The 27,997-nt window shown below is 39.0% G+C and overlaps 1 protein-coding gene across 5 annotated transcripts; it reads left to right on the plus strand.

The window, feature by feature from the left end:
* Positions 1-1,179: 1,179 nt before the first annotated feature.
* On the plus strand, positions 1,180-27,942 carry trim2a (tripartite motif containing 2a). Of its 5 annotated transcripts, none has more exons than XM_079337109.1 (12): positions 1,180-1,353; positions 17,733-17,911; positions 18,801-19,038; positions 20,076-20,227; positions 20,382-20,562; positions 23,171-23,894; positions 24,149-24,252; positions 24,497-24,664; positions 24,874-25,054; positions 25,424-25,494; positions 25,714-25,854; positions 26,200-27,942. In XM_079337109.1, the coding sequence occupies exons 2-12, from the start codon at positions 17,778-17,780 to the stop codon at positions 26,350-26,352; spliced, it is 2,247 nt and encodes a 748-aa protein (XP_079193235.1). In that variant the 5' UTR covers positions 1,180-1,353; positions 17,733-17,777; the 3' UTR covers positions 26,353-27,942. The 5 variants fall into 5 exon arrangements, with proteins under 5 accessions (XP_079193235.1, XP_079193239.1, XP_079193237.1 ...); XM_079337113.1 differs by having other exon boundaries at positions 1,181-1,353; positions 24,874-25,042; XM_079337111.1 differs by lacking the exon at positions 1,180-1,353 and adding an exon at positions 8,253-8,426.
* Positions 27,943-27,997: the final 55 nt, after the last annotated feature.

Raw genomic sequence — 27,997 nt, forward strand, 5'->3', positions numbered from 1 at the left:
CACACACACACGCGCACACACGCACACACGTTGCACTGTTTTCTAAAGTAGCTTAGACCTTCAGATGCTACAAGTTCAGCCTCCCCTCCTCCTCCTCCTCCTTTGATAAAAAAACAGACAATAAACCTCATCGGGCCGTTTTTTTCTATCACACAAAATCTTTAATGGAATAGGAATGAGAATAACTTTTTTTTCTGTTTCTTCTTTCTTCTCTTTTCTTTTTTTAATCTGAAAAGCCTCTTTCATTGGTGGCTGCATAATACAGGGTTGTCACAGCAACAGCCTCCCTCCTTACAGGGGAGGGGCCTAACTGAAGAAACAAAAAAACAAAAAAAAAACAGTTGGGTGCTGGGATGTCCTGTTAGACTAAGAGAAGCTTAAAATCTTTAACTGCATGTGAATGTACTGTACATGTTTTTTTCAAATGTAACAAAATGCATGTATGTAATGCAAAAGTCTGACTTGTTTAATTTAAAAAAGAAAAAAAAAGACAAGTCGCATCAGCAGTGGGTTAGCTGAAATAGACAAAACAGTGTATTTAAGGGGTTAGTTTTTCTGTTTCTTGAAAATGTCATGTAGGATAGTATTACTGTAATGTGGTGTAGAGAGACAAAGGTCAAAGTTGCACATGAGGCCAAAATCTATGGTGACTGATGTGTAGCTCTTTTATTAAAACTAAGACTGTGACACAATTATAATCAGAAATTAAAAAAGGTATACAAACCAATCAATTAAGCTACAAAATAGTATAGTATAGTAAAAAAAAATCTGTGGGAGAAAACATATTAGTGGTGGTTTGAAAACATTAGGTAACCTACATAATTACTTTCAGGCCCGTTTTGATCTGTTCAAGAGTATTGTCTCTTCATTTAGTTTCCATACATTTCTTATAAAAAAAATACTATGGTCTTTTGTGTTCCATAGTGACTGAATCATTGTCTGCTTTTTATATTTCTCACATAAACAGTTTGCTTGAACGTTGTTGTATAAATTGATAACAAAAACAAAAAAGCTTGGGGCACAACAGCAGAAATAATGCATGGATAGATACTGAGGCTATTTTTACACTTGAATGTAATATTGATGAAGTTTGTTTCCGGGCACGATCATCGCTGACTGCATCCGGTGGCGGTCTGTCGGCGGATAGGCTACTTTAATAAATGAGCTGGGAGTGAGTGCACGCGCTCTGCTCGGTGCAGCTGGAGTCAGTTCACGCGGAGCCTTAGACCGGACGGTGCGCGCGAGGAGGAGAGAAACACACACACAGCAGACAGACAGGAGGAGAAAGTCCGGTAGAGTTACATCCTCGTGCGTCATTAAAGCGGACACACCGGCAGATAAGATAACATTGAAGTGAGTGATTTCTGAACTTAATGTTTTTCTGTCGCTAACACAGAAGAGATATATCCATGTTGTGTCAAACGTGTTTCAATGAAAGAGTGTGGTGTCATTAGGCTACATTATTTTAAAGAAGTGTTAAAATGCTTGATTTTATTTCTGCATGAACATTAAATATGCATGTGTGCATATGTGCATGTGAATTTATGAACATGGACTACGGTGTCCCGTTTTAGCAGCAGGACAAACCTGCAGTATGACATGCACCAGGCTTATGAGTGTGTGTTTCAGAATCTTCAATCTTTAAAAACTTGAATGAACATCTTTTCCTCTTGATGCACGTGCTGAGTTCAGTGCCAATATGAAATAGTTTATCTGTTAACTTGGGAGGTTTGGTGACAGGCTTACCTGCAAATCTAGTTCTAAAGATACAATATGTATTGGTAGTTGACAGTTGTATTATTTGTAGATGAACTTGGTAATAAGTAAAGAGTTGGTTGGATGCTTGTCTGGCTGGACAAAGCTTCAAACTATTGATTGGTTATCAATATTGTCTGTTTGTTTAGTTTGTGTTGATCAGTTGTTGACGAGGTGCATTGCAGCTGCATGAGCTGTTGGCATGGACAATGTGTTATTATTTACATGTGTTTTGTTTGCTCCTATTATTTGATCTGATTAAAACCTATTTAGAAAAAGTAGAAAAACAAGAGTGCTCCGGTGTAGGCAAGGGTCACAAAATTCATCTCAGCAACATTAGTACATCAAAGAAGAATACAGAAGATGAATGGATCTACAAGGCAGGATAAACAGGCGAGGATTAGTAATAAAACACACCATAATCCACAACATCCCAGGTGTTACTTGCTTTTCCCTGAATCTGTAACAGTAAAGCTGCATGCCTAACAAAGACGGGTTCAGTTTGTGTTCTTCATTTAGTTCATCATGTAATCAGATTTTGTTGTCAACCGTTTCTGTAGCTTTTGTCAAAAGTTGTTAAAGAGCATTTGCTGCTGGGCACTTCTCACGGTCTTGCTGGACGACCATAATGATGTCATTGATGTCGCAAAGTTAAAAAATGGGCTGGGGATCAATACCAAATAACAGCATGGATTTCAGTGATAACTAATATTGTACATAGCGTATTTTCCCAAAAATAATTACAATCAATAGTATGAAATCTGTATGAAAACTTAACATGAAATATAACACAGTATTTCTTACAGGAAGTGAAAAAAACAAAAAGATTTTCTGTGATGATTTTTTTGTGGGTCTGGACTTTATGACACACTTAGGCTCAGATTGCACAAGAAGTTATGATACAGCCAAGCATCGACATCGCTTTGTGGACTCTGTACCATAACTTCAGAGAACTTGTGTTGCAGATAGAGCTGATTTAAAGTTCAGCTTATTCTAGCAGAGTTATGAGTGGAGCAGAATAAGCTCATTTTTCTAAATGAGCAAAAGCAAACGTGTTAAACTTTCTGAACGCATCAGCTGAAAATATATGCACGCGTGTTTCTCCTCCTCTGATGTCTCATCAGTAGTGTCTCTAAAGCGACGGTATTTAAACTCAGGGATTTCTTTGAAAGTCGGGAGTAATTAAGGGAACAGAAATTCGTGATCGATCAGTAAAAGCTGCATCCCCTCTGCAGTACACGGTGCTGCATCTGAGGTACACAGTGCTGCAGCACTACAGTCATGCTAATAATGAAAAACACGACAGCCATTAAGATGGCTCATTGCACTGAAGTAGTGTTGAATGTACACTTACCCTGCCTGTCATGGTTGGCTGACTTGTCATATTGCCTACATGTCTCACATAAAGGCTGAATAGTTGCTTTAGTACTGTAAATCCATTTCATATATACACTGAGTTATAGGCCTACACTTGTATTTGAGGCGCTGACAGAAGGTGGTTTGAAACATAAACTAGTCAATAGCTTCTTTTCAACTCAAAGGACCGAAAGTTATGCCAAAGCAGAAATTAGATCTGACATGGAAATTATGTGGCATGTAGTTCAACAAATGACGTTCGGTCTGACAGACCAGTAATAAGTATCAAGAGTATGTTACATCCATCCAACCCACTTATAATGAACTAATAAAACCACTAAACCAGTTCATATACTAGGTTAAGGGTTTTAATTGGTTTGATCTCGGCCAGATGAGCTAAACATCTGTCAAAAGGAGGACCAGACTTATCTGCGACACCACAAGTTAAAGTATACTGTTCTGTGTCTTCTGAAAGTCAGTCTCTGTTGTTAATGATGGGTAGTCTGGTGAACATGAGCATTTGTTTGTCCCAGATATAGAGCATCTCTTTCCATTACGATTGTCCGCTGTTGTTTTTATCGATGTTTGTCTTCAGGGAGAACAGTGACTGACGCTCTGCAGCTCAGGCTGACCTGCTGCCCTGTGACTCTTTAACCACCAAGGATCAATGAGCTCTGTGCTGTGAGCTCTGCTGAGGCTCTGCAGCTACGTCTGGCCGGTTAAAGCTAATTGATCAGGATTGGACGTGAGCCAGCTTAGTGACTCTTGATGTGAGTAGTAGCTCTGTGTGTCTGAGTGAAAGGGATTTGAAGAAGTTGCTGTGTGTTAAAGTTTACTGGACCCATCAGCTACAATCTGTGAGACATATCAGCTTGATTCATAAAACGACAAAGTATGAGACATTGATCTCCTGAGCTGACCATTTATTCCAACTTATACAGTATAATTTCAGTTTAATTCAGTGTATTTTGTTGTTTAGTACATGAATTAGTGTGAAAGAATCAGTGCATGATCTAAAGGTTTATCTTCCTCTCCTTATATATTTTGTCAGTTTTTCTTATTTTAATTTTGCTAATGAAGTCTTGTACAATATGGGGGATAGGATGAGTCAGGGATAATGGAGGTTGTTAGAATAGACATGAATACCATGACACAATCTCACAGCTGTATTTAGGATTGTGTTTGAGCTGGGCACGAATTAGTCTTTAAAACCTTCAGTTTGTATTGATGGACTCTGTACATCTTCTAAATAGGAAGAGCTCATGGTCAAAGTGGAGAAAGTGAGATTAAGTTCATATGGGCTTCATGACTCACTCTACTTTCTCCAGTGAAGGAACTGCAGACTTCGACTCTTTAATCATGAGGTCCACTTTCAGCCCTGAAGAGCCACATGGTGATGACATCACAGCTGCAACTGATTTTTAGTTGTTAAATGTTGAGTCATCAATATTTGGTCATAGGACAAGTTTGTAATGGTTATTTTATACATACGAAGACATGAAAACTGTATAACGTACATGTCTCGGCAAGTGAGTTCCTGCAGTACACTGAAGCTGCAAGCTCCCTTGAAAATTAGCTAAAACATGTAGCTTACTAAACCCCAAACCAACAACTCTTCACCTCATCATTGTGATAGGTTAGATTATTTTTAAAACACAGATTGGCTGATGAATGTTGACTGCTGTGCACAGCCCGGCCAGCACCAACCCACTGTTCTTTATTCTAAGCTTTAGAATCTTTTGGCTCCACCTGAGTACATAACACACAGACTTTAGGGTTTTAAAATGTTAATGTATTCCTCCTTCTGTTGCTATGAAAAGGGGCCATCAAAAGCATTGCATTACATGTGCAATAATTATTAAATGGAATAGAACAATCATCATATTTGATAAGATACTGCAGTGAATGCTTAATGTTTCCACTTGATATTAAAGGGACTGAACACAGGTGATTTCATTTCCTTTCTCAATGTCTGCTTTTGAGATATGCTGGGAATTACATAAAGTGAGAATAAATACTGAAAGGAGCCAGGATGCTGTCAGGAGGCTGTCAGTACAGTACAGTCGGTACGTGGAGTCGTGAGAGGCTGATTAGTAAGTGAAAACATGCTGTGGGTGGATATGACTCCATGGAGATCTCAAATGCTTTAGTGCCCTTTTAATGTTAAAAATTAAGTTTCTCTTGAGCCACATACAGTACTAGTTTAATGACTTATTATTTATTCCCTGATAAAAACACTTTAAAATCCAACTTTACGATTCCTTTTACAGTTTTGAAAGTAGAGTCAAATGTGATGGTTTGTACCATAAGGTGAATGTCACTTTCCAGCCAGCAGGGGATGATCAACATTGCGCTAAAAAAGCATACATGACCCTCCCTCCCCTCATGATCACATGACACATAAACACGATCAGTAGTGCATCTTTAATATACCTCCTCACCATCTTGCTGTTATCATTAATCAAAAACATTCCAATGTATGGTTTCAATAAAAAGAATTGCACCGAATTAAAGTTTGTACAGTGGTCCAGTAAACATTCTCATTTTGCTGACTCATTTCAGCATTGTGTTGTAATCTGAAAGCAATGGTGAGTTAAAAAAAATAAATTAAAAGTGGAATATAAATTAAACATTGCAGATTAGAGTTGCTGTCTTTATGCCCTTTCTTTGCTTCCTTTTCATTAATTTATTCTGTTTCACCTTTTGCATTTCAGATGTTTTCTTTTGCAATCCTGTTTTTTGGCATTTACATAAAGCAACTTTGTGTTTTCTTTGCCCGAGGGAACGAGAGAAGCAATAGTCAAAATAACCTCTTCTAAAATCTTCTTAATCCCTGCAGTCTGCTACTTTTATGAAACTTTTTTGACTCACTAAGTTTTATTTTCTACATACTGTAGCAAGCTGTTATTTACCATGGACTTACTGTAGTTATAATCTTCTGAAACAGACTTTCACACTTGCACTCCGCCTGGGTCATTTCATAGTTTTCTCAAAAGCTGTGTCCCAATTTGGAACTTGAAAGATTTATATTTTTCCATTTTACTAACACGGTCTTCTCTCGTTGTTTCACCACTGGTTCATACACATTTACATGCTCTAAGATAATGATGTCATTTAGTTCTACTTTTAGTATATTGTTTGAGCTTCAAATGCACAGCTGTCGATTTAAATCTTACATCTGGTATGTTTTACTTACATAATTGACATTTATGATATGGAGAAAATATTGAGTTTGTGTCTACACAGAGCTCTCAGTAACCCACTGAAGTGGAAGATGATGTAGAGATGGAAAACAGACGCATTAAGATAATTACAACAAACATAGTTTGTGGCCTTCCAACAAGATTAAAGCTTTCAAGAAATAAGGAAACTAAGGGGCATGCATATCTGTGCTTTATTCTGTGCACATGTTCCTGTTTGTAGTATATTGTGTTTATATCTGATCGTGTGTAAAGCCTAAATAGACAGACTTTCATGTTACTGAGAAACACAAACAAAAATATCTCTTCCAAGGTTTAATAAAGAACTGTTTGGATCACGATGACAGGGGGCTTTTGTCTGTTTTGTATCGGAACAGGATGTCCATTTTAATATCATTAAATTGGACAGTTTAACTCAAGGTCACAAAATAAATAAAGATGCCTATTTCACATTTTAGTAAATACAGCCTAAATGCATTCAATCTATGCTTTTTTTGTGTTTGTGGCAGCAAAGATGTCTTAAAATAGCAGCTATCTCAATAAAAATACAGATATCTGCCCCTCAAAGACTTATAGAATGATAAAGAACAGAAATAAGTCTCTGTAGTCCTCATATGAAACCACTTTGAGATATAACGCAAAAGTGAATGAGAAAATCGAAGAACGAACTTTGAGCCTTGTTTTGCCAATTTCATTTGCTCAAAGATCTCGACTGTTTTGGACCATGTATGGAGAATGTCGGGAGTTATCTGCAGCTGACAGGCTTATGTTGTGCTGTGTTTTTAAAAAGGTAAAGATTTTTTTGACCAATGAAAGGGCTTCAGTGGGGTGGTTCAGTTTGTTAAGGACTTTAGGGCGGGTCATACGACATCAGTACTGAATGGATCGAATCAATTATAAATACTACTACATTGCTTGCAGAGAAATTCAAAAACAGGTTATTTGTGATGGACCATTGGTGGAAAGAGCGAGGGACTTCAAAGAAAGTATTATTCTGGTATCAATACCTGATTTTCTTTTTTTCCTCCTAAAGAAGGGTTGAATCGACTTGTTTTGTATTATAAATAACAAAAAGTCAAAGAGCTCTTTCGAATTGTTGCATCATCTCTGTCGTCTTGTTTACCAGCGTCACCTCAGTGCACTGCGTCCCCCCGGGTGCAAGCAGGAAAGATAGCAACATGCGGGTTTAACTTAACTTTCACCCTGTTAAACATCATGTTCCTGTGTCTGACTGCACTGTTATAAATACTTCTTATTGTTGCTTTTTGTGAACATATTCTGGAAACATCTTGTATCTTTTGCTGTGACTCTGGCAAGCTGTTGTCTTACATAATGGAGTCCAGGAAACTGCAATGAAAACAATATGTTAGTTTTACATCATTATGTCATATTTCAATCATATTGGGCAGGATGCCTTAAAAAATGTCAGTAAATGTCTCTTAAGGATGATGTCATTCCAGCTTGCTAAAGAGAAAAATGGGCCTGAAATACTCTTTGGGCCTTTCTTAGAAATGGAGATAACTTTGTTGACATTGAATCAGAGTAACCTTTTTCTTTAAGGTATTTATTTAACACACACACACACACACACACACACACACACACACACACACACACACACACACACACAATACAGAGAGATACGGTGCCATGCTGTTACACCAGGGCCTGAAATTGTGAAATAATTTTGCTCCGATTGGATTATTTGGTTTCCCCTTTCTTTCAGTCTCCATCAGACGCCCTGTACTCTGCCACTCCTTATCAGTTTCCCCCATCGTGCCCCTGGGACTCTTGCCCTCTCTGAGGTTAAAGAGCAGCCGCAGAAGCTTTTAACCCCGCCTCCTCTTGCCTTTATTGACCCTCTGATTGGCCCTTGCATTTCCCTTTACACCACAGACAGGCCCGTGCCTCCTCCCCTGTCTGTGCTCACCCAGAGCCTCCCTGTCAGTCTGTTTGGATTATTGTAACAGCTCCGGCCTCAGATATGTGCTCTCCTCTCTGCCTGCTGCACAAAACACTGTAAATATCAGAGATGTAAAGGATTAGGTGACGGGGGGCAGCGTTTGTTTTTACCAAAGAGCAAAGAGACAAGAAAACAACAGACATGGATTTGAAGTAAGTTGGGATGTTTGGGATTTTAAAAAAGCAGAGGAGTAATGGAAATAGTGGGTAAATGATGGAAAATTACTTGGAAGAAGAAAAAAACAAAAGTTTGAAGTTTAAATGGAAGAACCAATGCACGAATAATGCTTAGGAAAGTACCCGTGCAGAATATGACATAATTAAAGTGGTTGTGGGTCTGTTTGTGTTGTTTGGCTTCTGGACCAGGAAAGATCGTTATGAAACGATGCTTCTGTAAATCCAGGATATTAACCTGGAAGTTTTGTGAGCCAACAATAGCAATACATGTTCCAGTTCCATTTCAATATTGAGTGGTTCATTTTGTTTACTCTCAACAGAAGTTCTTCAAGGTGCTTTCAGTGCTGCAGTTTAATGAACTGTACTCTGTATTCCTTTCATTTCCTCCTTCCTGTCTGTCATGCTCAGTGACTTCAGCTCATCTGTGTAAAGATAAAGATACGTCCATGTTTGTATTGTGTATCTTTATAAAAACTCGGTTAATGATATGACTCAAAGATTGTTGCAGTGTCTGTCCAAACATGCAGCACTGTCTTTCTTTAGACTCAATTTGGTTTAAAAGAACCAACCTACTTTATGTATGTTTGTGTTTGTGTACATATTTAAGTGTTTTTATGTCTGTTATTAAGGACGGCTCGACTCCACAGAGAATAAACAACACAAAAGTAGTCTATGTATCAGCTGCTGATGTGATGAATTAAGAAATCTTGCAACAACATTGAAAATGTTGAGGTATTAAGATAAGGTGATGCACAAAGACTCCCAACACTGACTTTTTCTGTAATGAGAAGAGAACCAATTGGCGTCAGAGCCACTCTTAGGATGTGATGGTAAAAAAGCAAAGAGACAGACTGATACCCTAAAACCGGATCCTCTTTAATGACTGCCAAACAAACAAATAATATCAAATTATCTTCTCACTCTAATCTCTGCTGGGAAATGTGATTCTTTTCTCCCTGACAGAGTAGACCTGCATGGAATGAAAAAAATGTGATGTGCATTGTTCAGTGCAATGATAACTATATGAGTTCAAATGAATTGACAAAAATTAAAAACACTATTGGCTTTAATTTACCATTTTAAAGTCAATCTGCTTTTCTTTGTGTTTCACTACATACCTGTGTGTGCAACAGGGTCAACTTAAATCCAACACTAAATTGGCACAAATGAATCTGAGGGGAGAAGAGAGCTAGTTAGAGAGGTCTCTGTTGTTTGTTAGCAACCACTATGCTACCAAACCTTTTATATTCTGCAATGTTGAAGTAAAAATGGACTTTGAAGGTCTCTCTCCATCTCTGAAACAACATTAAAGTGTATACCTTTCCGTTTTTGATCTTAGTGCTTAGGTGTCAATTTGGGTCCAAAATAGTGTATAGTCCCATTTGAAATGGCAAAAAATGTTTATCTTCTACATAAATATCCATTGAACTGTATGTAATTGGTTTTTAATATATTTCAGAAAATATTAAGTCACAAAAACACAATTCTGCAATCTGTAAATGGATATCAAACATATAATGTGAACCTTAAGTGCCATTTTAATATCCCATGTTGCTTTGTAACTGGACAGGAGACCACAATGCTAATCTTCTCTTAATTCTGGTTGACAGATGTGCAGCATGGACGGTTTCTAAAGGCCCAACGTTAGCACATCTGTAGGCTTTAATTTGGGGCCGATTTAGCATACATGCGCTCAGACCAGGCTGAGCTTGGTCTTATCTTGTGGCACCAGAGTGCACGGTTGGCAGTTATATATATATAACAGGGTGACACATTGACATGGGTTTACTTATCTGCTCACAGTACGACCTTTTTCTCTGTAACATTTAAATGTAACCAAACAAACCTTTGTGATGGGAAAACAACAGGATGATTATCGGGCTCTCGTTTAGAACAACATGTATTTATTTGTACCACATAAAACCCCTCAAAGAGTCCTCGTGAAAACTGCTACAGCGGATGTATAAACCTGTTATTGGTTTATAAGAGATGCTGCTGGTTGTCCTGACTTTATCAAGATGGAAGGGTTGATGTGGGGTGTGGCTCATGTCTCCTTATCTATGATTCAAGGCACGTAAAAGCCCCTGATTCTACTAAAACAGAGAACTGGAGAGCCCTCCATCAATAGTACAGTACGACATAGAGGTGTAGAGAAGTAGCTTAATTAGCACCCGATGAAGAGTTGTGATTACCATGAACCGAAAAAACGATGATTTGGTTTTGGAGTTGAATATATTTAAACAAAATGACTTTAAGTACAAACTGCAACAGTAATCTGAAACTATCACTATAATTATAATGAGGATTTTATATATTTTGCTGCTTTTGTACTCATGAATGTAATCACAGAGGGCATAGTTTGTTTTCGGTTGATTATGGGGATTTTCAGTGTAATGCACATATGGGAACTTTTGTCTGACTGAAAGGTAATATTGGTCTTACAGAACTAGGGCAAGGCTGCAATTACCCTAGCTTAGCAAAAGAAGATTTGAAATTGGGAGTGACGGTACAGAAAGAGAATGCAATGTTTATCTCAGACATTTGTGGGTCCCATGCGGTGGATCTAAGAGACAATGGAGATTAACTGACTTTTTATCCAGTGCAAATCAAAAGATTCCTGTTTGTGGTTTTTGAATCTTGTTTATGATTTACCTTTCTCAAAAGCTTTCACAACATCACTTTAAAAGTCCCCAAACATTTTTTAAACTATTTTGTTTGTGAACAAAATGCTGAACTTTCCATCAGACTCAGTATACATTAAATCCATGTTAAATTAGCTAATCTTAGCTCTGTATTAAAATGCTTTCCCTCCAAATCTTGGATTGTTGTTTGTACAAATGAAATATATCAAACAGAGACGGCCCCCTCGGGCTTCTAGTTTAAAGTTAAGTTAGGTTTAGTGCATCAGTCTTCTAACCATGTTTTGGTGAAGCTAACAAATCACAAATCTATGAGCCTCATCTGAAATCACACAGGCTATTCAATCTGAAATATAACTCCTTCTTTTAACATTTAAGAAAATATATCCACATTTCATTAATGAGAAAAGTATAAACAACCCTGGTTAGTGGATTAAAACATATATTTAAAAGTCAGAACAGGTTATCCTGTGCCTTCACTGTCAGCTGATAAAAGCATGTTAGCCAAGCAGGGCAAAGCATGTGACTGGACTCTTGGACTCTCCGCCTGACAAGAGTGTTACTTCATAAAACATTATCAAACATGAAATATTGTAAAGTTAAACAGCATTTACACTGTATTGGGATATCAAAACAAAACCTCTCCATCTCTGAATATACACTTGTGTCTCTGACAAAGAGGGTTCCCACTGTACAAGTCCACCTGTGTTCACCCCGTAGACTGAGAGATGGACAGCTTAGCTCAACCCCCTCGTGTTGTATGAAGGTGAAGCCAAACTACCACCATGACAGGCAGTAGTTTTATGTCATGCAGCTCACATTTGTGGAAGTTCAATGACTCATGTTAGTCTGTGTTAAGTTTCCTCTTACCCTTTCTTCTCTACTCTGCTAATCGGAGAGAGCTGTCAATCATGGCATTATATACATTTTTACATCATCAAATAATTGATTATGTGCTATACTGCAGCCAATCAGTAAGGGGGCTCTGGATTTTTTTTGCTTAACTTGAGGGAAGGTGTCCATTCTTTGTGCTTCATGGTTCACCCTGGGTGTTAACTTTTTTTCAAATCTGTGTTATTACTGTGCAGTTTTACATGGCTTTTTGTGTGTTTTGAAATAGAGAGATGGTGGAAACATAGCTGAGGCCAGTGTTGTACTTAAATACATCTACTTCCAACTGCAGGAACCAGAACCTAAGATACAGCTAAAGATCTATTCAAAAACTGTTAACTTGATTCTGGAGAGTGGGAAATTAACTGGTTTAAAAATAACATCTTGTCCATACAGTAGCAGTTGACGTGTCCTAATGCATCAGGGGTGTTGGTATGGGTGTGAATAGTGAAGCAATATAAAGAGGTAAAGTGACATGTTCAAAGAGCCTCTTCAATATAACATTTTATGAGCACCTATAAATAACTACATTTTTGGGCTTCTAATGGCACGTTGGAGACTTTACATTCAGATTGCATGTCTTTCTTTTCACAAGACGTAGTAGTATGTTGTTTGTCGTAGAAGTTGATGGTTGTTAGGATGCCATTATATGAACAAGATTTGCATTATTCAAATTGTAGGCGGCATCGTGGAATGTAAAACCAGCATTGTTACTGTGGAACATTGTTTTTTTTTTGTTATGAAGGGTACATTACAAGCATAACACTGCTATCACAATATTGTCAGTCTCATCTGTTTGATGTTAAACATCTGCACTGAAGAATGTTCTGCCATCATGTTTTCATCTTTCCTCCAGAATGTGATCAGTTCCTCTCTCTCTGGGTCTCACTCTCTCTGACTGACTCACAGCTCTCTGAGTTTGGCAGCAGCTGAGATGAGATCAGCCTCCGAGCTGCCAGGAATAAAGAAATGTTCAGGAAAGCTCTGTTTAGATCAACTCGTGTAATTTATCAAATGAAATAGCAGAAAATAATTTAAGCAAGCTGTATTTGTTCATTTGTTTCATGCTGGTAGATGTATAACAGCAACATCTGCATATGCAAACATAAGATCATGATCAAGCCCCTAACGACTTCCCAATTAACTCGATAAATCTTTTCAAATGTGTCCCAAAATCAATGTGTGCCAACAATTTCAAGATTTAGAAGTCCTTTAAATTTACTTATTTACTTATTTTTGCCCAGATATGGATGAAGGACCACCTGAAAAAAAAGAGTGGAAATCCCCCTTACTGTATTTATCACCAGCAGACTTAAGGCCGTAGACTGTAAAGAATAATGGACGAAGCCCGAGTGACATCACCCATTGGTTACTGCAGTGGGCTTTACTAGAAACGCTGTCTCAATCTAACGTTCATTCGACTGAGTGAGTCCGGCTAAGAGCTGAAGCTGTTGCTGAACACTAGAACCCCTACAGGAAAAAGTCACTCTGATAGGGTAGCATCAGCTAGTACTTGACCCAAAACTAGGTCTGTTGTAAAAATGGCTTCAAGCACAATGGTTCATGGAATTATTTATTTGATTTGATGTGAATTAAATCAAGCCACAGATACTACAGATCAAAACAAACCCCTCTGGTTAACTATGCATATGTTATCACCTTCCCAATCATGGACACATGCTGGATGCTTAGCCCACCTTTCTCTCCCCTGAACCCTGTCGACATGTCCCCGGGTGTCGATCTGTACTTTATTGCATTTCTTCTCGTAGACTAGTCTGACTCTGATCTTTAGCCAACTTCAAAGTTTATCATCATTCAAGTGTTCAAAGACTTAGTCGTCTTTTATGATCCTATAATACATTCTGTTTTATCTTTCAAACTGTGGACATTGTGCACACAATAAGTACAATTTAAGCAGATATTTGCATTGAAGTTTTTGCTTTCATTTAATTCCTCTGATTGAATTTGTGTTTCCTAACTCTGTACATGGAGGAAGTTACGTATAGTCAACATGTTCATCATGATCATGATGATGACCTTACTGAGGCTACAAACATGTTGTATACAGTCTTTGATGATCACACACTGGAGTTTTATTGCTGGTTCAGATTGGGGAGATCTGTTCTTGTAAATGCAGTGTTATAGAGTTGGTATAAGCACTCAGAGGTGCAGTGCAGTAAAATGACGCACCATTACCCCTCTGTTACCTCTATCGTTTTTTTCTGTCTTTTCACAAAGAATTAAGTAAGCTTTTTTTCAGGGTTATTTTGAGAGAATATGAAGGAATTACAGGTTAATACTTTATTTACAGTTGACAGACTCATATGTCATTACATCACTGTAACATGATGACCAGAGCATGCATGTGTTAGTGAAGTAATGTTTTCACGCACTTAAAAGATTATCTGAGCACCTCTTTTTGTTATACTTTTCCCCTCAAACCTCATCCTCAGAGCTCTCTTCATCTTCATATTTTCTTGTGTCTTGTTTTGCCTTTGACCTTCCCTTACTCCCTTGTTTTTAATGAGTCTCTCGCTGCACAGTGAGTCAGCAGCATGCACACACCCACACACGCACACAAATTTGTGCTCAGAAAAATCCCTTTAGCTTCGACCACTTTGGCCTGGATGGGACCCATAAGTGCTGTCCCCCTTTTTTTTTTCCTTTTTTTTTTCTCCTCTCATTTGTTAGATCATCAGCCCTCAGCCAGTCACATACTCCTGATGCTGCACACGCTTGCTGCACTGCAGTGAGCCAGCATTTATTTAGGGAGGGAGGGAGGGAGAGAGAGAGAGAGAGGGAGGGAGAGAGAGAGAGGGGGGGGGGGGGAGGGGCGGAGGGGCGGAGGGGGGGGGGGGGTTGGAGGATGAATGGATGAGACAGACTGAGCCAAGAACGGGAGTGATTGGAGGAGAGGAAGTGATGAGGGAGAGTAAAGGAGAACGAGGGAGGGAGGGGAAGAGATGATGTAAAAACTGAAATACAATCTGGACAAATCGCCCCTCCTCAGCTCGGCTCACGTGTGTGAACACACCCAGAAACACTCAGAGGAGCAGTGTGTCGTTCACACACACACATCCTGTCGTCGGCTGTTTGACTGCTGGCTTAAACCTGCAGGGAAGCATCATCTCGTTTCTGGACTGATATGACCTTACGGCAGGTTTAGGGGGGGGGGGGGGGGGAAACCCTTCCTACTACGCTCACATGGAGCCAGTGTTTCAATGTGTGTTCATGAGTGGATGACGCCTGTTGATCCGCCTCCAGATGCAGCACCGTAAGTCTATCCTAAAAATAATGTCATCAGCCCTTTTAAATCAGCTCTGCAGTTCTTTAGCCTACATTTCTTCATCCTTGAAACTTTTTTTTTTTTTTTGATGGTCACTGCATGAAGAAAACAAATGAAAACTTCCTCGCATCTCATCTGATTTCCTTCAACAACATTTCCCCTCATCATGTGTGTACTCCGCTGTGTGCATAGGAGTAGACGGCTCAATCCAGCTGGAATTATTCCGCTCAGCTTGTGTGGGTCTGATTATGTAAGAGCTGAGGGTTTTTTGTTTTTTTTTGTGTGAGGCTGCTGCGACCTTGTGCACCGTCAGCGCGGGGCTGCTTCTGTTGTCCTTTTGTTTCTGTCTGCATGGATTCATAATCAGTGACATGTTTGAAGCTCTCTGATCATTTGCTTAATCTTCTCTGAGGAGCCGGTAAGTCATTAACATACAGTTTAAGACTTGAGCATTAGTTAGTGTGTGTCTGTGCTTGCATACAGTGTTTACATTCTTTATCATTTGAATGTAGATTGCTTCTAAAGCTGGTTTAAGCTTAAAGGCTGGTCAAATGATGACTAAAATGTCTACACTTAAGGGTTTTTCTTTTTAAATCATTATTTTGCTGCGGTAGTACTTTTTGCTTCAGTTTCCTTTACAAGACAAGCTCTCTTAAAGCTAAACTATTTGGCAACTGCAAGTAAATAAAAAATCACATGCAAGCCTTGAATTATCTCTTGACACCTTCAGTCAGCAGTTTTAAGGCTCCTAACATCCCTGCATGTTGTGTTTACTTGTTCTGCTTTCATAGCAGGACAACAGAGGAGGAGGAGATATATTTGAGAGAAAGAAAGATATTAAGAAGGGGAAGATTAGGCAGGCAAGGTGCATTCGTACAACTGTAGTGCATGAGTGCACTGTAGAAAGAATCCCAGTCCCGCAGGGTTTCCGCTCAGCAGCAGAGGTGGACTGCTTCTGTGCTGAGCTCCAATGTGAGGAGACAATAAAAGCACTGACACACTTTTTGTGTCTAAGTTAGCTGCCAGATAGCGTTACAGAGGAGTCGGACATGAGGACGCTGTGAGAAAATGTCTCGTATAAAACTGGACAGGAAGGAAGACTTATGCTCAGGTATGAAGACGCTGTGTATGTTAGATAGTTTATTCTGCCTCTTGCTGCTGAGAGCTGAACATAGTGTGCCCTGCTTTCACTATATTATGAAATATTTATTAGTTAGAGTGCTCTTTGAGGGAAACATGCAGCTGAGCTGCTGCAAGTGTTCTGCTTCTGCTGTGGTTCAAAACCTGCAGGGGTAAAGAGCCTGAAGGAGGCAATAAAATGTTTTAGTCCTTTCTCTTTACTGTAATTGTGATGAATGGTTGTGTCTCTTTATGCTTTTAAACACTTATAATGCACCGATTTTATCTCCCAAAACTGATTCTGAAAATTCAACTTAGCATATCTGTGGGAAATTGGACGTTTACTCCTGATTTTGTATCATAAAGAGAACCCAACTGACAGGATGTATTGTATGAGGATCATTCACATCTGGCAGCGATAAATCCATTTGCTCAAGTCTGTGCTGTGCTGATAAACCTGTTGGATCATACGAGTCAAACCATTCAAGATTAATCATGTGAACACATTTTAAAAGGTAGCGTACCTCTTTGGTCGTGGACTGTATGAACCTGTTGGAAACCATCAGGGCTGAATGTGTAATCCTTAATCCGTATTGAAAAAAGTAATTTATTAATCTGACAATTTATATAATATAACTATTTAACTTCTGGGCGTGGGCAAACCTCTGAAAGTTTGAAAAAACCTCTGGCTTTTAATTCCAGTTGAGCTTGTTGACTATATGCTCTTATTTAGATGTATGTCCATTTTCATCATCATTGTCATCTATCTTATGTTAGTTGGTATTGTGTTGTCATGTTGTACAGCACTTTGGTCGAGTGTGGTTGTTACTTGACTTAACTTTTAGTGTTTTCAGATTCAAATGTCACTTTTGCAAACATCTGCTGTTGAATTTGATTTGTTGAAGCAATGACATCAGTTTCAACATCTTCACAACCTCTCAATGCTTGTATGTGGTCAGGTCTTTAGGTGTGTTCAATAAATGAAAGTACACATTATTATATTTATGTTTAGGTTTTTTTTATTACCAAAAGCAAAATATCAAGCAGTATTTTAAATAATTTTGGCCTACTCTCAGTGAGGGTGTTTCTTAACTTGAGACCTTGTTTTTAGTGTTTTCAGACAAAAGCAACAGGAGCTTCTTTTCTTGTCAGTTTTTGTGTTTCCTCTCTCAATAAGAGGATAAAGACAGGGAAAGACATTTTGCTGTGACCTTTGATCTTTACAGACCACAGATCCCCTCTCCCCTCTGTGGTTCTCTGCTGTGTGTTTGATCATACACCGTGTGGGTTTTTGTTTTTTTTGCCATGACCTGACTCATCTCGTCCTCCCTCTGTTTCCCTCTGCAGGGTGCAGGGTAAGAGGAAGAGGGACTCGTATGTCAGAGTTTTAGGATGGCCAGTGAAGGCTCAACTATTCCCAGCCCAGTGGTCCGTCAGATCGACAAGCAGTTCCTGATCTGCAGCATATGTCTGGACCGCTACGAGAACCCCAAAGTCCTGCCCTGCCTACACACCTTCTGTGAGAGGTGAGTTGACTTACAACATTGTTCTTATATTGGGATGTTCAGAGGGTTATTCCTGCATTTTTGTGGCTTAAGACTCGGAACAACTCGAACAATTCTCTAAGTCTGTAATGGAACACTTGATCCTTCTGTTAATGAGACACAGACGTTCAAAATGTCCCAACATGGAGGCCTTAAGTTGTTTTGTAAGGACAGAAAGTGTGTGAACAAATAAAACCTGATAACTGTCGTATCAGTCGAGCTGAAGCCACTTGTTTCTTTCCCTCTTTTCCTTGGTTTCCAAAAATGGAAAACACCCATGTAAAGTCCATGCAGCCCAGCTGAACCCTCCATAGTACTCAAGTAAATGCATTGTGTAACGTTTCCCAGTGAGATCGAGGAATAGCAATATCTGGATCTTGTAATCAGTGTGAGTATTGTATGTTGGTGTCATCCTTTCTGACAGTCCACCTTTGTTCCTGACACAAAGAGAACGCGTGGACTGTGCCTGTCTGTCCCCTCGCTCTGGTTGCTTCTGGAGGTTCATTATTCAGATACACTGAACAATGAAGCTGTTTTGACATTTTTTTTTTTTACAGTCATTTCTCTCTTAAATACAGAAGTAGACATGCATCCATACATATTATTTAGTCTGTTTTTTTAACTCTGTAATAGATTTGTGAAGCTTCATTTTATTTTTTATGTCAAGAAACTCCCCGGTTAAAGAAAAATCTCACAGTCATAACTGCTGTTAATCTGTCTGCTTACAGATAACCCAGTCCTCTGTCTTTCCTGTTCCTTCTTCCACACCACCTACGTCTCCTTGCAGACTCTCTGTGATCCATCTAATTACAGGCTGCTCCCACTCTCTGTGTTTACTTCACTCAGTGTTCCTGCTGCTCTCCTCCTCCAGGTGCCTTCAGAATTACATCCCCGCCCACAGCCTCACACTGTCCTGCCCCGTGTGCCGCCAGACCTCCATCCTGCCGGAGAAAGGTGTGGCGGCGTTACAGAATAACTTCTTCATCACCAACCTGATGGACGTGCTGCAGCGGGCTCCGGACAGCTGCAGCCAGGAGGCCGCCGCTCTCAGCAACATCACAACTGTGGCTGCAGGACAACTGCTGTCGTGCCCCAACCATGGAGGCAACGTAAGAGACGAAGACGCTATTTCTGCCCTTACATTTGAACTCCTCCTCGTACTCACACAAATACACATAACTATTTTTGACACCTATTTTTTCCTAAAGATGCTCAGCTAATATGACTTTAAAAAATGTGTCTTATAAATATAGAGGTTAGAATTAAAGTGTATGATAGTTGGTGATTTACATAAACATTTCACCCATACACCACCAACTTTAAACATCCAACTGTTTTCCCATTTCATACATGTATACATTTGGGATTTTCAGCATGTTAAACATTATCATTTATTTAGTTAAACAAGCAATGCAGTGATAATCGTTTATAATCATTACTTCAAGCATGATTAATAACAAACTGGACAAATTGGTAGACACTTTTGATTGTGATGTGATAGTTTGCTATAATTTTATTGTTTCTAAAGATATTTATACTTTTATCAACAAAAAAAGGAAGATTGGGACATTAAAATAGGAAAATTGGGGGGAGGGCTAGCTCCACAATACATTAGTTCCTTCCACAGCAAAAGAGACATAGTATACAGACAAAGGCATTCAAAAGTACATTTGTATGTATCGTATGCTATCTATCGCTGTTGATTTTATTTTTGTTTTACAATGGGAGTAACTTCTGTTTTTCCATGTCTTACCTCCTAATTCAAATACTGTAAAAACATAATTTTGGCTTTTAAAATGCATTTCATATTCTTTGACAAAAAACATTTTTAAGTTTAACAGAATTGATTTGAATTGTATACAGTAGGAGTCTTCACCTAGCTAGCTGAATGTGTACCAAATCACATAGCAATCCATAAACCAAAGTCTAAACCAAAAGTTAATGTGCTCGTGGCATTAAGGAAACCCAGTGACTGAGTGTTTCATTTAATTGGGAATATATCTGTGCTGTAGTTCTCTGTGCTGCAATCCATCAGTTATTATCCAGTAGGTATTTCAGTCCACACAAAATTGATCCAAATGTGGCTGTAAGATTGAACCCTTATCCTATATTTGAGTCTAATCTTTAGGTCTTACCTTCTGCTCAGGTCATGGAGTTTTACTGTCCGCCCTGTGAGACGGCCATGTGTCAGGAGTGTACAAGCGGAGAACATGGAGAACACCCAACTGTGCCTCTGAAAGACGTAGTGGAACAACACAAGGCCTCATTACAGGACCAGCTCGATGCTGTGAAGAAGAGGTACAACAGCACTTCAATCTTTGTGAATATTAGTCCTTAGTAGCAGCCTTAATAGGAAACACAACCCTATTTAATGTGTGTACTATCATTTGAGCATGTACTCCCGACATACAAATGTTCTGCTCATGTCTTATTTTTCCTCTCTTGCTCTTAGGTTGCCAGAGATCGACTCAGCGTTGCAGATGCTGTCAGAGATCCTGCAGCAGCTGACCAATCAAAAGAGCTCCATTGAGGATGGAATCCACACAACGTTTGATGAGCTGCAGAAGACTCTGAATGTGCGAAAGAGTGTTTTACTCATGGAGCTGGAAGTCAACTATGGCCTCAAGCAGAAGGTAAAATAAATAATCTGATTTACTCTGCAGAGGTAATCCTGAATAAATTGGAGGCACACACACAATGCACACAGAGACTTTCAGACATGCAGGAAAAAATGTTAAAGATTATTTAGGATTGTGACATTTATCTCTCCTCTCCTTTTAAAGTTGCAGAGTTAAACTAATTTTCTCCAAACCACAAATAAAGTTTATAATGTTTATAAGCAGTTGCTTTTTGGGGGTTGGTTCTCTTAGGTCCAGCTTTTCTTTTTCACATACTCTGAAGAATTAGGACCACACTACAGATGAACTCTGTAAAAATGCTTCATTTGGATTCCATGTTTTTATCACTACATTAGCTTCTTTTTCCTTGAAAGTAGTTTGCTGAGTTTTTATTTTGGTTAAAGCACTTTGTAACATTTGTCTACTTAAATTTGTGCTGTATTATCAAGAAACTTTTATTGTTCTATTAAAGCAGTTATTCTGGCATTTTCCATTGCCCCCTAGTGGATTTCTAAGGTACTGAAAGGGGACCATGACAAGCCTTTTTCATTAAAACATTATTTATTTATTTTTTTCAATTGAGGATTTTTTCGCTAACAATTTGTTAACTTGACTGACAATGCAGTCGGCCCAAATTCACAAGTTCTGTTTAGGAAATTGAAATATAATGTGTTGTTATGAGTTGTCTACTTAGAGGTTTGAGTGGACCCCAGCATAGTTCTAGGTATAAAAGTGAAAATGTTTTTGGAGTATTAAGAAATTAAACAACACTGTTACGGAACCCATAACAAACTCAGAAATGTAGAAAATGTTTAGCAGTCACAGGCCACTCATCAGGCTGTTTTTGCTGATCTATGTGTCAGAGGACTCAGATGGTCTGATAAGCGATTAACGGGGGGGGGGGGGGGGGGGGGGGGGGGGGGGACAGCTGGACAGCCAATCATAAAGTCTGGTTTAGAGTGATGTTCTTCCCCCTCAGGGTGCTGCGTCACTAATGATTAACAATTGAGTGGCTGGTGTGCCATGAAAACACTGAAGGGGGGGGGGGGTTAGCTTCGCTGTGTTGTTGCTTGAAGCTAGATGGAGCCAGTGCCTTACATATACAGTTAGGATGATTTGGGTGTGTCATGTGCAGTGAGGGAGCACAACACAGCTTTACTCTTCTTCATGCAGCAAACACTCAATCCTCTATTTACTCCGGAGTTAGAGCTCTACTTTTACAGTTTCTCAGCACCGTATCTTAGTTTTCAGAATTTAGGGTGTGAATAAGTACAGAAAATAAGTGAAAGTCGGTTTGAGGACTTACTTGACTCCAGTTTGACATTAATGGCTAAATGGCTACTCTTGCTGTTATAGAAGAAGAGTGTGATAGCGAGATTGGGGTGAGTCTGTCTGGATTCTTTTACCAAGATGAAATAGTGAAGTACATTAGCAACAAAGAACTTCTTCATAGCCCTTAAGTTAAAGTATCCGTACAGATGTCATGATCTAAATAGGACTATTGTTAGCTTATTATTAGCTCTCTGTAAGACTTTCTACTGTTATCATTTATATGAATGATGAATAAAGCATGAATCTCTTAGAGATATTTCAAGAGGTCATGTCATTCATCAATGACATTACTATACACAGATTGATTTTTATGTGAATATTTTAAATAGAGTAATGTAGAAAGGAAATTGAAGGCTTGTGCATTCTATCAGTCCCTCTGAGAGAAACAACAGCAGCACCTGTTCTCATACACATATGAAGTAGTCTTTATCAGACTGCTGGTCAAATAAACTTACGGTCTTAGTTGAAGTCACATTTATGGACAAGAGGGAGCTGAAGTTTTTGTAGATGTTTACATATAGACTTAAGGGCAGAGGTCCAATTATAATAAAACATTTAAAAAATGTTTAAGGTAAAATAAGTGTTTTTCTGACCTGCCAAAATCCCCACATATCTCTTTATTTAGACAAGCGTTATATCAGTGACTGTTAATAACTTCAAGGAAGCTGTGAGTGAGGACTTTCCCCATTGTTTGCCTATTATTATTATTTAATGACATAAATCACCACATGACGTGTCAAGCCTGGGGCCTTTATCAGACAGCGCCTTGAACATCACATGTGGTGATATATTTCATTATAATCAATTTAGAGCAGCTTCGAGTGTGTAGAATAAGTCTTCCTTTTGCCCTTTAGTCCAGCACCCAGTACTTAACCATTTGAATGTGCATGCTGTTAAATATTTTTTGTATTTTTTTTTTTTTGCCTTTTTTATACATACATATATATATATATATATATATATATATATATATATATATATATATATATATATATATACGGTAATTTTTATTTTTTTTCACCTTATATATATTGATGTATTCACCTTAATAAATGTTATTTTTCTAACACACACTTGTGGAAGAACAACATCTCTGAGATGTTCCCAACCTGGGCTTTTAAACTCACATGATCATAGTAATACTGTTGGGGGCTAAACATACACACACACACACACACACACACACACACACACACACACACTTTAATTTACAATCTATTATTTCAAGCTTAAAGCATGGGAAACCGAACAACAGAATAACTCTGCTGCCCCCTGGTGTTGGTTTTTGTAGGTGCTCCAGGCCCAGCTGGACAGCCTGCTGCAGGGTCAGGACGGCATCAACAGCAGCTGTAACTTCACGGAGCAGGCGCTGAGCCACGGCACCGAGGCCGAGGTGCTGCTGGTAAAGAAACAGATGAGTGAGCGTCTCGTGGAGCTCGCTAGCCAGGAGCTTCCTCTGCGGCCTGGAGAGAACGACCAGCTGGACTTCATCGTGGAGACGGAGGGACTCAAAAAGTCCATCCACAACCTGGGCACTATTGTGACAACGAACGCTGTGGCCTCTGAGACTATAGCTACAGGTGAAGGGCTGCGGCATTGTGTGGTGGGAGTACCCACTTCCATCACCATAACCACTAAGGACAAAGACAGAGAGCTGTGCAAGATGGGAAACGCAGTCATCAGGGCTGAAATCTCTTCACCTGATGGGAGCAAAGGTGAAGGAGAGATCCTGGACAACAAGAATGGCACTTATGAGTTTCTGTTCACAGCACCTAAAGAGGGAACTTTTCATTTATCTCTGCGGTTATATGACCAACATATCAAAGGAAGCCCCTTTAAGATGAAGGCCACCAAGTCTATAGATGTGTCCCCAACTTCAGATGGCATGAAGAAGAGGTTGAAGTCTCCAGGAAGTGGTCACATCAAGCAGAAAGCCATAAAGAGGCCGGCCAGTATGTACAGCAGCGGGAGGAGGAAAGAGAACCCCATTGAGGATGACCTCATATTCAGGATCGGTAGGAAAACCTTGATTTATTCAAGGAGTGTTTCATATCACACCTGTAGCTGTTGTTTGTTTGTTTTATACCAGCCAAATGTTATAAAATATTTAATCAGATATATGACACAGTCTCAGATTTAAATGTAATATTGTTTTACCGTATAAAGTCAGAGTTGTACATCTGCTTAGGTGACATTGGTTTGAAAAAGATTTTTTTTTTTAAAAAGAACTTGTGCATCATCTGTCTACTAATATGCGTATATTTTCCAGGGACAAAAGGAAGAAACAAAGGAGAGTTCACAAACCTGCAGGGAGTGGCTGCCTCATCTTTGGGAAAGGTTCTGATCGCAGACAGTAACAACCAGTGTGTCCAGGTAAAAAAAACCCAACTACTTCCTGTGCTCTCAGCAGCCAGAAACAGCAGAAGTTATTGACCTGTTTAATAAGTCATTGGTGAAGCACTATATCTGAACAGCTCAGTGACCTCGAACAATGCTGCCTCGGCACTTCACCGTCTCTTTCAGTTGTGTGTTTGTTTTGTTGAGTGGAACTTCTTGAGATCACACAAACACCATCTTTCATACGTGGATGTTTTTTTTGTTTTTTTTTGTGCTATAGATTTTCTCAAATGATGGTCTGTTCAAAAGCCGGTTCGGAATCCGAGGCAGAACTCCGGGTCAACTGCAGCGGCCAACGGGTGTGGCTGTCCACCCAAACGGTGACATCATCATTGCTGACTATGATAACAAATGGGTCAGCATCTTCTCAAGTGAAGGCAAGTTTAAGGTGAGTCAGGAGATTTAGGCTGCTTCTATAAATACAACTATATAGTATACTACCCCGGACCAACATTGTATTCTTTCAAAGTAAATTGTAAATTACTTTTTACTTATTAAGTTACTCTGTTATTACTTTATGAATAAAACCGTTTTAAGATGTAGTTGATGGTTAAATGTCAGTGCAGTGATAAAATGTGTCATCATATTTCCCTTTAGAACAAGATCGGCTCGGGGAAGCTGATGGGTCCTAAAGGTGTGTCAGTGGACAAAAACGGACATGTCATTGTGGTAGACAACAAGGCCTGTTGCGTCTTCATCTTTCAGCTCAACGGCAAGCTGGTCACCAAATTTGGTAACCGTGGCAACGGCGACAGGCAGTTTGCAGGTACACTCAATGGTAATATGTGCACTGCCCCCTATCGTCTTCTCTCTCTACAACCCGATCACACCTGCATGTGGAATGAAGACAAATGCCAAACCAGGATCCTGAAGTCCTTCAAAACCTTAACAATAAGAGACAAGAACCATTTAGGGCATTTGATGCTCATTTAATTCTCCATGAATTAAATGTTGAATCCATAAAACATGAGCTGCTCTGTCCCTACAAACAGCATGTTGTATAGCATCATACGTTGCGCATGAATATTCTGGTTCAGTCACGTTGTTTTTTTCTGTGTATAGCCTTTGTATTAGTATCATCATGTACTTTAAAATCATCCTCCATGATGTTAACAAGAGTCTTTGTTGCCACTTTTTTTTAATTCAGGTCCTCACTTTGCTGCTGTCAACAACAACAATGAAATCATAGTGACAGATTTCCACAACCACTCAGTCAAAGTAAGTGCAGTAAAGAAGTAATGGAAGTGTGTTACAGGTGCACAGAGTCTAAACTAACTGGCAAGTTCAGATCTTTGCATGCATGCCTCCAAGTCTCTGATGAGCAGCTTTTAATTAACTAAACCTTGTTCAGGTTGATGTAATACTTCACATTTTTGTTTATTATTTTGTTTGTTTGTTGTAACTCAAGTTATCTTCTCTTTGTTTTTAACACCTCAGGTGTTTAACACAGAAGGGGAATTCCTGCTGAAGTTTGGTTCTAACGGTGAGGGTAACGGGCAGTTCAACGCTCCCACAGGAGTGGCCGTGGATGTCAATGGAAACATCATAGTGGCAGACTGGGGCAACAGCAGGATACAGGTCAGTGACGACAGGTCTCAAATAATAAAAAAGACATGGCTGACCCTTCCACCTGCTGGTTTTATAGTCTGGATTTCAGTGTGTCTTTGTGGCAGAATGTTTTTAACATAATACATTTAATTTCAGTCAGGGTGACATAATAAAACAATGCCCTTTTGACAGTGAAAAAAAAGAAAAGAAACCATTCATTTTTGGGCCTCTGTGCCTTTATTGGAGCGATAGGACAGTGGATATATGACCTATGCTAAACTCACTAGCAGACATGGTCGGATGTGGGAGATGAAGCATCTCCCGGTTTTCACAAATATAAACATAACACTTCTTTTGTTTCACCCTCTCCTTCAGGTGTTTGATGGCAGTGGTTCATTTCTGTCCTACATCAACACCTCAGCGGACCCGCTGTACGGCCCGCAGGGACTGGCTCTCACCTCTGACGGACATGTTGTGGTCGCAGATTCTGGCAACCACTGCTTCAAAGTTTACCGCTACCTGCAGTAGCCCATCTTGCTCAGTGTACAGTGTATATATTTACTCACATGGACTTGTTAGTGTTGTGGCGACCGGCAGATTTGCACTCATCCACTCACCTGTTTCTTCCTTGTTGTTGTGCCATCTTTCTGACTGTTCTCCAGGTTTTTCCAAGGCATCACCTCTGACACTGGACAAACAAGAGAGAAGTATTTATGGTTTAAATAAAACAAGAGGATCTCTGACTTTCACAGACAGCTCATGCCGATTGGTGCTTTGAGGAGACTCTTAAGAAGTTTCTAAGAATCAACAATTGTACATATTGTTTGACTTTAGATGTGTTGTGGGATGGGTGTAAAGATGGAAAATCAGACTGTTGCACTTATTCATTAAATTATGAGTATGACACTGTTACATGAGAGACGACATTAAAGTAAAGAAGTAACTTAATCACATCAATGATAAAGGAAATCAATTTGTAGTTCCAGTAAGTGCAGCTTTTAACATTATGCCTGTTCACTTTGAAATAAAAACACTGTAGGTAGCAGGGTAACATAAGGCATGATTACGCATCTCTGTGCATGCTGTTTACACTTGTATACACTAGAAAAGCTAGTGCCCACTATAAAAATCTATTTCTGGCTGATAAGAAATAACAGCATAAGAAACTTTAAATCAACGCACTATTTCAATAATACATCTACCTGTATGTGTTAAAAAAACAACTATTGGATGTTATATGTAGTCACTAAAAAGTAACCTACAGGTGTTTATTAAAGTATGCTGATAACTTCTGCTTTATTGGTTTTACAAATAACACATAAAGTGAGTGTGTGTGTTTGTGGTGATCAGCGGATGTACCAAACAAAAGCCATTTAACAGTTGACGTACAATCTTCAATGTGTGTTTCTGTGAGTGTACGAAGTGTGTTTGGGTGTTAAGTGAATGAAACCTCTTAATTTACAATCTGCTATATGCTATTACTGTGCAACCATCCTAGAATTTAAATCAAGAGCTGCAATGCTTTTCTTTTGTGGAACAACACCAGACAGCAGAACTATCATCAACGCCTCTCCTCTCTGTGAGCTCTCACAACTTTCCTGAAGTAGAAAAATCAGTAGAACTACTAACGTAACAAAAGAAAATAGTCTATCTTAACGTAAACTGATGCAAATGTATCTCAATAGTTGAGCTGTGTTTAAAAAAAAAAAAAAAATGCACATTAGGGAGCCTTGGTCCAAACTTGTTTGTCTTCAAGCACACAGTTTTCATTCCTGATAATAAATTGGATCATACATTTTCTACACATTTCTGTTAAATATGTACCTGTTAAATAATTTTAATTGTCTTGCTTATATTTGTAATGCCAAATGGAATTAAAGTGCCCACAGAAAAGAAAGAATGAAAAAAAGTGTTTGCATCTTATTTGTATTTTAACTAATGTCTGAATGTAGTTAGACTGTTATTGACTGCAGAGCTGCTTAACACACTATTATAATGACGTTAAGTTGTTCATTTAGTGTAGAGTAATATAATCAATAGATTGGGTAATGTATAGTATTAATCCCTGCAATGAAAAATATTGTTTTATAAATAAATTGATGTTCCAGATATACATAATGATTTGGTTAGCTCTGTTGTACGTGTACCTCTATCATAATGGACAGCAGAGGGC

This window comes from Symphodus melops (genome assembly GCF_947650265.1).
Source record: "Symphodus melops genome assembly, chromosome: 2".
NCBI classification, from domain to species: domain Eukaryota; kingdom Metazoa; phylum Chordata; class Actinopteri; order Labriformes; family Labridae; genus Symphodus; species Symphodus melops.

Bases quoted from the DNA above. Each gene is read 5' to 3' on its own strand.
- trim2a (XM_079337109.1), top strand. From the start codon at position 17,778: ATGGCCAGTGAAGGCTCAACTATTCCCAGCCCAGTGGTCCGTCAGATC. The intron at 19,039-20,075 runs GTAAGAGACGAA...CCTTCTGCTCAG, and splicing joins GCCCCAACCATGGAGGCAAC to GTCATGGAGTTTTACTGTCC. The intron at 25,055-25,423 runs GTAATATGTGCA...TTTTTAATTCAG, and splicing joins GTTTGCAGGTACACTCAATG to GTCCTCACTTTGCTGCTGTC.